Here is a 12,794-nt window from a genome sequence, read left to right on the forward strand (position 1 = left end):
GAGCCAGGTGCGGGAGAGGGGTAATGAGCCAGGTGCGGGAGAGGGGTAATGAGCCAGGTGCGGGAGAGGGGTAATGAGTCAGGTGCAGTGATTAGGTGTTAAGGGGAGGAAAGAGCCAGGTGTTTGGGAGAGGAGCAGAGAGGTACAACTGTAAGTTATAGGGGCAGGTGTTTGGGAGAGGAGCAGAGAGGTACAACTGTAAGTTAGAGGGGCAGGTGTTTGGGAGAGGAGCAGAGAGGTACAACTGTAAGTTAGAGGGGCAGGTGTTTGGGAGAGGAGCAGAGAGGTACAACTGTAAGTTAGAGGGGCAGGTGTTTGGGGGTTGAGTGGATGAGAAAGACGTACACTAAAACAACAAAGTATGACTAGCTGTTAAGTTTAGATCTTATGGTGGATAAATGAAGATATCCCATAAAACCCTGTTTCTGTGTATAGTACCTGGATGATGGGTTGTTTGGTTAGGGTTCACGGGTCAGAGGTCAGGGTTGAGAGCATGATGTGTAGATGTTTATAGTACCTGGGTGAGGTGTTGGCTGTGATCTTCAGGCTCCCAGGGTTGCGTATGAGTTTATCCAGGATGCTGACGATCTGTTCGAACTTGGGTCTGTTGTTCCTCTCCTTCTGCCAGCAGTCCAACATCAGCTGGTACAGAGTAGCAGGACAGTCCATAGGAGGAGGCAGTCTGTAGCCCTCATCTACTGCTTTGATAACCTGGAGGGATAGAGGGAGAAATAGAGAGGGAGAGAGAGGGGGGAGAGAGGAAGGGGAAAGATAGGGAGCTTGAGAGAGAGCGCGAGAGTGCGGGTGAGAGAGAGCGTTAGAGATAGAGAGGGGGAGAGAGAAGAGGGGGAGAGAGAGAAAGAGAGTGAGAGAGGGGGAGAGAGAGGAGGGGGAGAGAGAGCGCCATAGAGATAATTAGGTGTGCAGCAGGACAGTCTATAGGAGGAGGTAGTACAGTGTGTCAGTGGGTGGTAGAGATGGAGGTGTTATTATAGTCCAGGGGAGTTGGAGAGTTGGCAGTGAGACAGTACTGTACTGGCAGAAGTGCTGACTGTGCATCTGCTCATAATAGAAGCCCTCCCTCTCAATTCCCTCCCTCTCTCTCTCTTGCTCTCTCTCTCTCTCTCTCTGGGCACTAGTGCTCAAGTGACAATGATGCATTTTTGTGGGGTGTGTGTGTGCGTGTGTGTGTGTCATCTCTGGTGCCTAGAGCTGTATTCCTTGTCCAGGCCATCAGGCCTCAGGCTCGGTCCACCACCTGGTCACTCTACGCATCATTTCCTCTCTCAGCAGGAAGTTCATTAGGTCTTCTTGGCGACAGCTGTGTACTCACGTCCTGATTGGACATCTCCCAGTAAGGCCGCTCCCCGTATGACATCACTTCCCAGAGCACGATGCCGTAGCTCCAGGCGTCGCTGGCCGAGGTGAACTTCCTGTAGGAGATGGCCTCTGGAGCTGTCCACCTGATAGGGATCTTACCTCCCTGAGAGAGACAGAGAGAGAGAGAGAGAGAGAGAGGGGGAAAGAACAGATAAAGTCATTTGTTTCAAGTAACAATGGATCACAAGGTATCCTGAAATAGAAGGAGAAATACATTTAGCCAACTTCATGACTTGCTTTAGGTTATGTTTGACCTGAAAATGGATATAAAGAGGGAGGGAAAGAGAGATGGGAGAGGGGTCTAGGTCCTAGCCCCAGCCTCCAGAACTGCAGGGCTTTGTTCCATTTGTTCCATCTCCCCTGTTTTCTCCTGGGGGAAAGGGAAAAGGGGATAGAGGAATAAAGGTAGAGAGAGAGGTAGACAGGGGGCCTGTAGGCTGACCCTGTGTTTCTCCTGCTCGGTGTCTACCCTCAGGGGGCTGCTGAACTTACTCAAGGCTTAGCCTGCATCATGCCAACAGAGGAGAGGAAAAGAAAAGCACAGAGAGAAGAAAAGAGGAGAGGAGCCAAAGCTAACGACCTCCTGGCCAAGTTACACAACTCCTGGCCAGCTCTCTCTAAACACACAGCCCTCAGAAAACAAACCACTTCTGCCCTCACAAATCAAATCATATCAAATTTTATTTGTCACATACGCCGAGATAAAACGGGTGTAGACTTTCCCAACGAGACTTTACCAACGACACCTTCCCAACGAGACTTTACCAATGAGACCTTCTCAACGAGACCTTCCCAACAATACTTTACCAACAAGACCTTCCCAATGAGACTTTACCAACAAGACCTTCCCAACGAGACTTTACCAACGACACCTTCCCAACGAGACTTTCCCAACGAGACCGTCCCAACGAGACCGTCCCAACGAGACTTTACCAACGACACCTTCCCAACGAGACTTTACCAATGAGACCTTCTCAACGAGACCTTCCCAACAATACTTTACCAATGAGACCTTCTCAACGACACCTTCCCAACGAGACTTTACCAATGAGACCTTCTCAACGAGACCTTCCCAACAATACTTTACCAACAAGACCTTCCCAATGAGACTTTACCAACAAGACCTTCCCAACGAGACTTTACCAACGACACCTTCCCAACGAGACTTTCCCAACGAGACCGTCCCAACGAGACTTTACCAACGACATCTTCCCAACGAGACTTTACCAATGAGACCTCAACGAGACCTTCCCAACAATACTTTACCAATGAGACCTTCTCAACGAGACTTTACCAATGAGACCTTCTCAACGAGACCTTCCCAACAATACTTTACCAATGAGACCTTCTCAACGAGACCTTCCTAACAATACTTTACCAACCAGACCTTCCCAACGAGACTTTACCAACAAGACCTTCCCAACGAGACTTTATCAATGAGACCTTCCCAACGAGACCTTCCCAACAATACTTTACCAACGAGACCATCCCAACGAGACCTTCCCAACGAGACTTTCCTAACGAGACTTTACCAACGAGACTTTCCCAACAATACTTTTCCAACGAGACCTTCCCAACGAGACTTTACCAGTGAGACCTTCCCAACGAGACTTTACCAACAAGACCTTCCCAACGAGACTTTACCAACGACACCTTCCCAACGAGACTTTCCCAACGAGACCGTCCCAACGAGACTTTACCAACGACATCTTCCCAACGAGACTTTACCAATGAGACCTCAACGAGACCTTCCCAACAATACTTTACCAATGAGACCTTCTCAACGACACCTTCCCAACGAGACTTTACCAATGAGACCTTCTCAACGAGACCTTCCCAACAATACTTTACCAATGAGACCTTCTCAACGAGACCTTCCTAACAATACTTTACCAACCAGACCTTCCCAACGAGACTTTACCAACAAGACCTTCCCAACGAGACTTTATCAATGAGACCTTCCCAACGAGACCTTCCCAACAATACTTTACCAACGAGACCATCCCAACGAGACCTTCCCAACGAGACTTTCCTAACGAGACTTTACCAACGAGACTTTCCCAACAATACTTTTCCAACGAGACCTTCCCAACGAGACTTTACCAGTGAGACCTTCCCAACGAGACTTTACCAACGAGACCTTCCCAACGAGACTTTACCAGCGAGACCTTCCCAACGAGACTTTACCAACGAGACCTTCCCAACGAGACTTTACCAACGAGACCTTCCCAACGAGACTTTACCAATGAGACCTTCCCAACGAGACTTTCCCAATGAGACCTTCCCAATGAGACCTTCCCAACGAGACTTTACCAACGAGACCTTCCCAACGAGACTTTCCCAATGAGACCTTCCCAACGAGACTTTACCAACGAGACCTTCCCAACGAGACTTTACCAACGAGACCTTCCCAACGAGACTTTACCAACGAGGCCTTCCCAACGAGACTTTCCCAACGAGACTCTCCCAACGAGACCTTCCCAACGAGACTTTACCAACGAGACCTTCCCAACGAAACTTTACCAACGAGACCTTCCCAATGAGACTTTCCCAATGAGACTTTCCCAACAAGACCTTCCCAATGAGACTTTACCAATGAGACTTTACCAACCAGACCTTCCCAATGAGACTTTCCCAATGAGACTTTCCCAATGAGACTTTCCCAATGAGACTTTCCCAACGAGACTTTCCCAATGAGACTTTCCCAACGAGACTTTCCCAATGAGACTTTACCAACGAGACCTTCCCAACGAGACCTTCGCAACGATGCAGAGTTAAATAATAATAATGCAAATAAAATGATTAACAAAACAATGAAGCTGTATACAGGGAGTACCAGTACCAGATCAATGTGCAGGGCTACGAGGTATTTGAGCTAGATATGTACATAAAGGAAGGGTAAAGTGACTAGGCATTAGGATAGATAATAATTGGGGCCGGATCAACATGTACATCATGGTTACCTGGAGGATAATGGGGGAGGGTCATGCTTTTTACATTTCAGTCAAGGGACGGCTCAGTATTCTTTTTAATCTAGTCCAGTGGAGGATCATGTCATTTGTAATTTAGAAAATGTCAATATTGCTCAGTGTTTTAGAATTAGTTGCTTATTAGGCTATACAAAACATTAAGCACACCTTCCTAATATTGAGTTGCACCCTCCGCTTTTGCCCTCACAACTGTCTCAATTCGTCGGGGCATGGACTCTACAAGGTGTCCAAAACGTTCCACAGGGATGCTGGCCCATGTTGACTCCAATGCTGTCTGGATGTCATTTGGGTGGTGGACCATTCTTGATACACACGAGAAACTGTTGAGTGTGAAAAACCAGCAGCTTTGCAGTTCTTGACGCAAACCAGTGAGCCTGGCACCTACTACCAAACCCTGTTCAAAGGCACTTACATTTTTGTGTGTAGCCCTTTCACCCTCTGAATGGCACACATACACAATCCATGTCTCAACTGTCTCGAGGCATAAAAATCCTTATTTAACATGTCTCCTCCCCTTCATCTACATTGATTGAAGTGGATTTAACAAGTGACATCAATAAGAGATCATAGCTTTCACCTAGATTCACCTGGTCAGTCTGTTGTGGAAAGAGCAGGTTTTCCCAATGTTTTGTATACTCAGTGTATAGTCTTGTGAGTGTGCACAAAGTCAGTGCAAGATAGGGTCAGCATAGTCTGTGTAAATAGTTAATTAACTATTTAGCAGTCTTATGGGTATTTAGACCTGTTGGTCCAAGAGCCGATTCTCCGGTACCGTTTACCGGATGGTGGCAGAGTGAACAGTTTATAGCTTGGATGGCTGGAGTCTATAGCCATCCATTCGGGCCATCCTCTGACACTGCCTGATACAGAGGTCCTCGATGGCAGGGAGTTCGGCCCTAGTGATGTCACACATGCATGCAGGAGCACACACACACACCACACACGGATGTGCACACACGCACGCACACACACACTCGAGCACAAACACACACAAATAAATAAATCCACTTCTGTCTCTTGAATCCCTGGTGAGTGTACATAAACATCCTCAGGAGAGCATGGACTATACCTCTAATGAAGGTACAGTATGACACCATTCAGACACATACAGACAGGGTGCCTGACAGAACAGCATAGTGGTCTGACAGAAGAGGGAGGGAGAGACAACGGCCTGCTGGGTCTGATAGATTCATAACTGTAGAGTGGATGAGAACTCAGCTCTATTACTAGTGACACACTGGGGGAAGTCTATTAGCATATTTTAGGTCATGAGTTTGTGGGAGTGAAGTAAAAGCTGGTGAGTGTTTATTTAACATGGGGGTCTAAAGCAGTTATTAGAGCATTGTATACTAATGTCAGGCCACAAGGTGACCCCCCACACACCACACACTCACACACACACACACACACACACACACACACACACACACACACACACACACACACACACACACACACACACACACACACCACACACTGTTATGGTGATAGGTTTGATACAAAGCCCTCTTGATTTTACTTATCTACTATGTTTGTCATTCCTTTCCCATGATCCTTCAGGAGAACACAAACATTTATGTTGGCGTTATCTCACCCTGATTTTATTTATGTGCTGGCTGTCCCACTCCACACTGCTGAAAGGCTAGACGTTTGTGTGTCGGTGTGTGTGTTAGTGCACGTGTGTGTGTGACATATGAGGTGATTTGTCTCATGGACAGCATGTATTCACAGAGAGTGCTGGCGAGGGGGAGATAGAGCAACATAAAGGGAGTGAGAGATACACAGCAAATTTGTGGGTGTTAAAAGCTTGGTGTTGAGGTAAAAAGTGTTGTGAGTTACAGTGCTGATTCTAGTGGGGTTAACAGGGTTGAAATTGACACCACCTGGCGAAGTGTTAACAAGGTGGTGGTGTTGCTGCTCCTTGACTGTTTAAAGTTATTTTACTTTAGTTAATTTATGTAGACATGGCAGGGGCCTTATCATATTTCCCAGCATGCTTTGTTGCGGATTGCTTTTTAGAATAGTTTGTTTAATATCTATGTTTCTGCATGAACATTGATTGATACATTGATCTTATACTACATAAAGATACATAACATACATTTTTCTAAACTAATCCAATCTGTAAGTGGTTAGACTTATTTAACTCATTATTGAGATGGTTGTTCCAGTTTAGATGGTTTAGGTCGTCTCATTTATCAATCTTCCCTACCTTGGCAGTCATTCTAACAGCAGATTGAAGGTGATTAAAAGTTCCAATTGTTGGAACTCTGGCTGAATTCCGATTAGAATTATATAACACTTTGCAAGCCAGCATAATATGACTTGCCGATGTGGCCTGCAAACCAGGAGTTTCAGACCACTGTGTTAGGGTAAAACTAGGCTGTTGAGGTATGGTATTATTAAAATGTTTTATCTATTGTCATAAATAATATGTTTTATGAAAAAAGATTCACTAAGGCACTCACTTGGTGTTAGTTTAACACTATTTCGGTGGGTCACATATACACACTAAGAAAGTGTTACATTTAGCACTGTGGGTGTTAAAACATTCTGATCTCAAATTTGCTGTGTGGAGAGATGCCCTTTTGTGTAAAGCTGAGACAGAGGTCGGTCAGCTTAGCTGTCTGACAGTGATAACTGTCATTATGGACAACGGGGGTTCTTACAGTACATGGCAGACTCCCATCCCACACAGCAAATTTGAGATCAGAATATTAACACCCAGTGTAAAACTTAACACATTTTTAGATATTAAATGTGACCCACAGAAATAGTGTTAAACTAACACTTTTTAAAATGTTCACAAACTAACACCCATAGAGAGTTGGCCCCTAACACCATGGGTGTTGCAAATTCTAACTTAAATTAAGACTTTAGAGTTGATGCTGTTACACGTTTTTTTGTGTTAGGGATTAACAGATGTAGTGTTACATTACACATTATTATATATTTTCTTTTTTTGGGGGGGGGGGTTAACATTGGACGTTGTAAATCCTTATTTGCATATTTCCCAGCATTCCTTTCATGTGAATGTGAGATATACCCACCCATTACTGTATTTGCTAGTGACAGAGACACGGTTGTTGCGTTCCACAACTTCTAGTCCTCAAGCCTATACCAAGTGACTGCCTAAGTATGTTTGAAAAGTAAAAATCTACCTGCAGCAAAGCATTAGGCCCCTCTCACATCTTTTTCACTCAGAGAGTTAACAGGAATGAACTCAACACAGTCAAGTAACAACACCATGCAGTGTTGATTCCACTGTGATTCAAATAACACTTCATTAATTTAATGCATGTGGTGTCAATTTCAATCTCATTGCTGTTAATCCCACTAGAATCGACACTCAGATGTAACACTCACTTTTTACATTAAAGCGAGATTTTAACACTTGCACATGTGCTGTGCATACTATCCTATCTCTAAGACAAAACAACTATTAAACCCATCTGTCCTCATTGATAAACCCGACCACCATGTCTTACCCGCGTGGTGTAAGCAGCCTCGGGGTCGTCCTCCAGGACTCTGGACAGGCCGAAGTCAGACACCTTACACACCAGGTTGCTGTTGACCAGAATGTTGCGGGCGGCCAGGTCTCTGTGGACGTAGCCCATGTCAGACAGGTACTTCATGCCCGACGCAATGCCACGCAGCATGCCCACCAACTGGATACCAGTAAACTGGGCATCGTGTTTCTGTAAGGAGGAGGCAGAGGAGGAAAAGGGTTGAAGAGAGAAGGGGAAGGGAGAGAAAGAGAGAGAGAGGAGAGTAGGAGAGAGAGAGCGAAACAGAGATAGAATCAATCACAAGTGGAATGTCATACCTCTAAAACAAATGAGACTGGATTGATAAACAGAATGAATATGACCTTTCTGTTTAAAAAAATACAGCGGAACATTCATATATTAACATTCAAACCAATTACATTAACCTTTCAAATCACCTCTGACATTAACTTGGTCATTTCAATGTGAATTGTACAATCCTCATCTCCACAACCAAATAGGCCTGACAATACCATGCCAGAGTCTTTGACTAAATAGATGGTGTTTTCTAGGGCACTATATAAAGCCCAGACCACCTGGTAGAGACAGGCTGAGTCGGATCAAAGCTGCTACAGTCATATAGTCATAACACAAACATGAGGCACAGTAAAGTGGTGTGGAGGAGAGGGATGACTGTGTAGTGTGTGTGTGTGTGTGTGTGTGTGTGTGTGTGTCTGTGTGTGTGTGTGTGTGTGTGTCTGTGTGTGTGTGTGTGTGTGTGTGTGTGTGTGTGTGTGTGTGTGTGTGTGTGTGTGTGTGTGTGTGTGTGTGTGTGTGTGTGTGTGTGTGTCTGTGTGTGTGTGTGTGTGTGTGCGTGGTATGACAGTTCCCAGTGATAAAAGCCAGGCCGCTCCTCGGCCAAAGGAAATAGCTGGAAAAGGTTGCAGCTACTCCCTTTTCTATCAGAAGGGATGCTGTGCAGACACACAGGCACATGTGGAAAACTTCTAAAAATGGGTCCTACACGCACACACACTCCTGTCTGGTCATGTTGATTTAATGTTGTTCTAACGTTGGTTAATTTCAGTAAGCCAGAGTCTCTTGTTAGCTACCCTCTCAGAAAAAAAGGTAATATTTTAATATATTTTTTAATTAACCTTTCTTTAACTAGGCAAGTCAGTTACGAACAAATTCTTATTTACAATGACGGCCAACCAAAAGGCAAAAGGCCTCCTGCGGGGACGGGGGCTGGATAAAACATTCAAAAAGATAAATATATAAATACAGGACAAAACACACATCACGACAATAGAGACAACACTACATAAAGACAGACCTAAGACAAAAACATAGCAAGGCAGCAACACATGACAACACAGCATGGTAGCAACACAACATAGTAGGAGAATAAAACATGGTACAAACATTATTGGGCACAGTCAACAGCACAAAGGTCAAGAAGGTAGAGACAACAATACATCACACAAAGTAGCCACAACTGTCAGTAAGAGTGTCCATGATTGAGTCTTTGAATGAAGAGATTAAGATAAAACTGTCCAGTTTGAGTGTTTGTTGCAGCTCGTTCCAGTCGTTAGCTGCAATGAACTGAAATTAGAAGCGACCCGGGGATGTGTGGGCTTTGGGGACCTTTAACAGAATGTGACTGGCAGAACGGGTGTTGTATGTGGAGGATGAGGGCTGCATTAGATATCTCAGATACCTTTGTAGAGAGACAGGGTTCTATCAAGAACCGTTTTGATTGGTAGAACCCTTTTTGGAAGACAATGGTTCTAACTTGAACCTTTAACAATCTTAGAACTGTTTTTGGAAGAAAGGGCTCTATGATGATTATTTAGAAGGTAAGAAGGAGTCTTTGGAAGATAAGAAGGGTTCTCCATAGAACTATATATCATATTTCCCAGCATGCTCTATTGCAGGGAGATTTTAAGAATTAATTTCTATAATTTCTGTGTTTTTTATGTACATTGATTGGTTGATAAATGTTATGCTACACAAAGATAAATAACATGAAGTTTTCTAAACTAATCCAATCTGTTGGATGTATAGCACCTGTTATTGAGATGGTTGTTCCAGTTTAGATGATTGAGGTTGTCTATTCAGTCCTCCCTACCTTGGCAGTCATTCTGAATGCAGGTTGCGGGGAAGGAACAGACAGAGTATCCCATCTACCAGCAGAGACATTCTTTGAAGGACAAAGGACTTGGTTGGGCAACACGGCCTTCCATCTACCACCAACCTACCGAAGCGCAGCTCAGAATAAATATTTATTGCATTTTCCTTTTCCAAATGGGCGGTAATTTAGAATGCATAAGATACTGTATTTACGATGGCACAGCTTCGCCCTTTGTTCCTCAGTCTTCCCGCTCTTTCACTCAAACCCAGCCCCTTTTCTTTTGTGTAACCAGCTGTCATATCTGTTCTGCCAGCTAGGGACGTTTTCCTTTATGACATCATTTGTAATCAAGTTATGATTTAAATATGTGTATGTGTAATTCTGTGTGATTAGTTAGGTATTTAGTAAATAAATAATTAAACCCAATTTTGTATTGCTGATTCAACTTGTTAGCCAGGGTTCGTGCAGATAACTAATCATTTACAACTTTCAGATGAGACTGAATTAAGATGATGATTAATATTGACTGCTATTGATGTAAAATATTACTAGGTCTTTAAGAGTTTATTCGGAAGATAACAGCTCTATAAATATTATTTTGTGGTGCACGACTCTCTAGTTAATTAAATTTACCTGATTAGCTCAATCAAGTAATATTAATTACGGAGAAATTATTTTATAGAATAGTATGTCATATCACTCAATCCGGCATAGCCAAACACACAACAAACCCTTCATAGATGGTTCTAGGCAGGACCATTCATTGAGGGTTCTAGGTAGAACCATATACAAGGGGTTCCTGGAAGAACCTTACATAAGTATTTTTCTACAGCTGGCCATACTTTCCACCTGGCTACCCCTACCTCGGTCAACAGCCCTGCAACCCACACAGCAACTTGCCCAAGCCTCCCCCATTTCTCTTTCACCCAATTCCAAATAGCTCATGTTCTGAAAGAGCTGCAAAATCTGGACCACTAGAAATCAGCCGGGCTAGACAATCTAGACCCTCTCTTTCTAAAATTGTCCGCCAAAATTGTTGCAACCCCATTTACTAGCCTGTTCAACCTCTGTTTCGTATCATCTGAGATCCCCAAAGATTGGAAAACTGCTGCGGTCATCCCCCTCTTCAAAGGGGGAGACACTCTAGACCCAAACTGCTACAGACCTAAATCTATCCTACCCTGCCTTTCTTCGAAAGCCAAGTTAACAAACACATCACCGACCATCTCGAATCCCACCATACCTTCTCCACTATGGAATCTGGTTTCCGAGCTGGTCATGGGTGCACCTCAGCCACGCTCAAGGTCCTAAACGATATCATAACCACCATCGATAAGAGACAATACTGTGCAGCTGTATTCATCGACCTGGCCAAGGCTTTCGACTCTGTGAATCACCACATTCTTATCGGCAGACTCAACAGCCTTGGTTTCGCAAAAGACTGCCTCACCTGGTTCACCAACTACTTCTCAGACAGAGTTCAGTGTGTCAAATCGGAGGGTCTCTGGCAGTCTCTATAGGTCCGGACCTCTGGCAGTCTCTATAGGGGTGTCACAGGGTTCAATCCTCGGGCTGACTCTTTTCTCTGTATACATCAATGATGCTGCTCTTGCTGTTGTTGATTCTCTAATCCACCTCTACGCAGACGACACCATTCTGTATACTTCTGGCCCTTCTTTGGACACTGTGTTAACTAACCTCCAGATGAGCTTCAATGCCATACAACTCTCCTTCCGTGGCCTCCAACTGCTCTTAAATGCAATTACAACTAAATGCATGCCCTTCAACTGATGCCCACACCTTCCCGCCCATCCAGCATCACTACTCTGGACGGTTCTGACTTAGAATAAGTGGACAACTACAAATGCCTAGGAGTCTGGTTAGACTGTAAACTTTCCTTCCAGACTCACATTAAGCATCTCCAATCCAAAATTAAATCTAGAATCGGCTTCCTATTTCGCAACAAAGCATCCTTCACTGCCAAACATACCCTTGTAAAACTGACTATCCTACCGATCCTCGACTTCGGCGATGTCATTTACAAAATTGCCTCCAACACTCTACTCAGCAAATTGGATGCAGTCTATCACAGTGCCATGCATTTTGCCACCAAAGCCCCATATACTACCCACCACTGCGACCTGTATGCTCTCGTTGGCTGGCCCTCGCTTCATATTCGTCGCCAAACCCACTGGCTCCATGTCATCTATAAGTCTATGCTAGGTAAAGTCACACCTTATCTCAGCTCACTGGTCACCATAGCAGCACCCACCCGTATCACGCGCTCCAGCAGGTATATCTCACTGGTTACCCCCAAAGTCAATTCCTCCATTGGCCGCCTTTCCTTCCAGTTCTCTGCTGCCAAGGACTGGAACGAATTGCAAAAATCACTGAAGCTGGAGACTCATATCTCCCTCACTAACTTTAAGCACCAGCTGTCAGAGCAGCTCACAGATCACTGCACCTGTACATAGCCCATCTGTAAATAGCCCATCTAACTACTTCATCCCCCATACTGTTATTTTTATTTAATTTTTTTCTCCTTTGGACCCCAGTATCTCTACTTGCACACTCATCTTCTGCACATCTATCACTCCAGTGTTTAATTGCTATATTGTAATTATTTCACCACTATGGTTTATTTATTGCCTTACCTCCCTTATCTTACCTCATTTTCACACACTGTATATAGACCTTTTCTATTGTATTATTGACTGTATGTTTGTTTATTCCATGTGTAACTCTGTGTTGTTCAACTCAACTTGCTCTCAACTAGCCTACCTGGTTAAATAAATGTGAAAT

At 44.3% G+C, this 12,794-nt stretch overlaps 1 protein-coding gene across 2 annotated transcripts in view; it reads right to left on the reverse strand.

The window, feature by feature from the left end:
- Positions 1–12,794, reverse strand: part of LOC112224427 (ephrin type-A receptor 3-like) — a 181,728-nt gene that overhangs the window by 30,716 nt on the left and 138,218 nt on the right. For both annotated transcript variants that reach the window (XM_042319756.1, XM_042319757.1), the window contains exons 13-15: positions 7,859–8,068; positions 1,334–1,483; positions 518–711 (exon numbers count right to left, since the gene is read on the reverse strand). In XM_042319756.1, the coding sequence (XP_042175690.1) occupies positions 518–711; positions 1,334–1,483; positions 7,859–8,068 (554 nt within the window). The remainder of the gene's footprint in view (positions 1–517; positions 712–1,333; positions 1,484–7,858; positions 8,069–12,794) is intronic.

This window comes from Oncorhynchus tshawytscha, linkage group LG03 (genome assembly GCF_018296145.1).
Source record: "Oncorhynchus tshawytscha isolate Ot180627B linkage group LG03, Otsh_v2.0, whole genome shotgun sequence".
Taxonomy (NCBI): domain Eukaryota; kingdom Metazoa; phylum Chordata; class Actinopteri; order Salmoniformes; family Salmonidae; genus Oncorhynchus; species Oncorhynchus tshawytscha.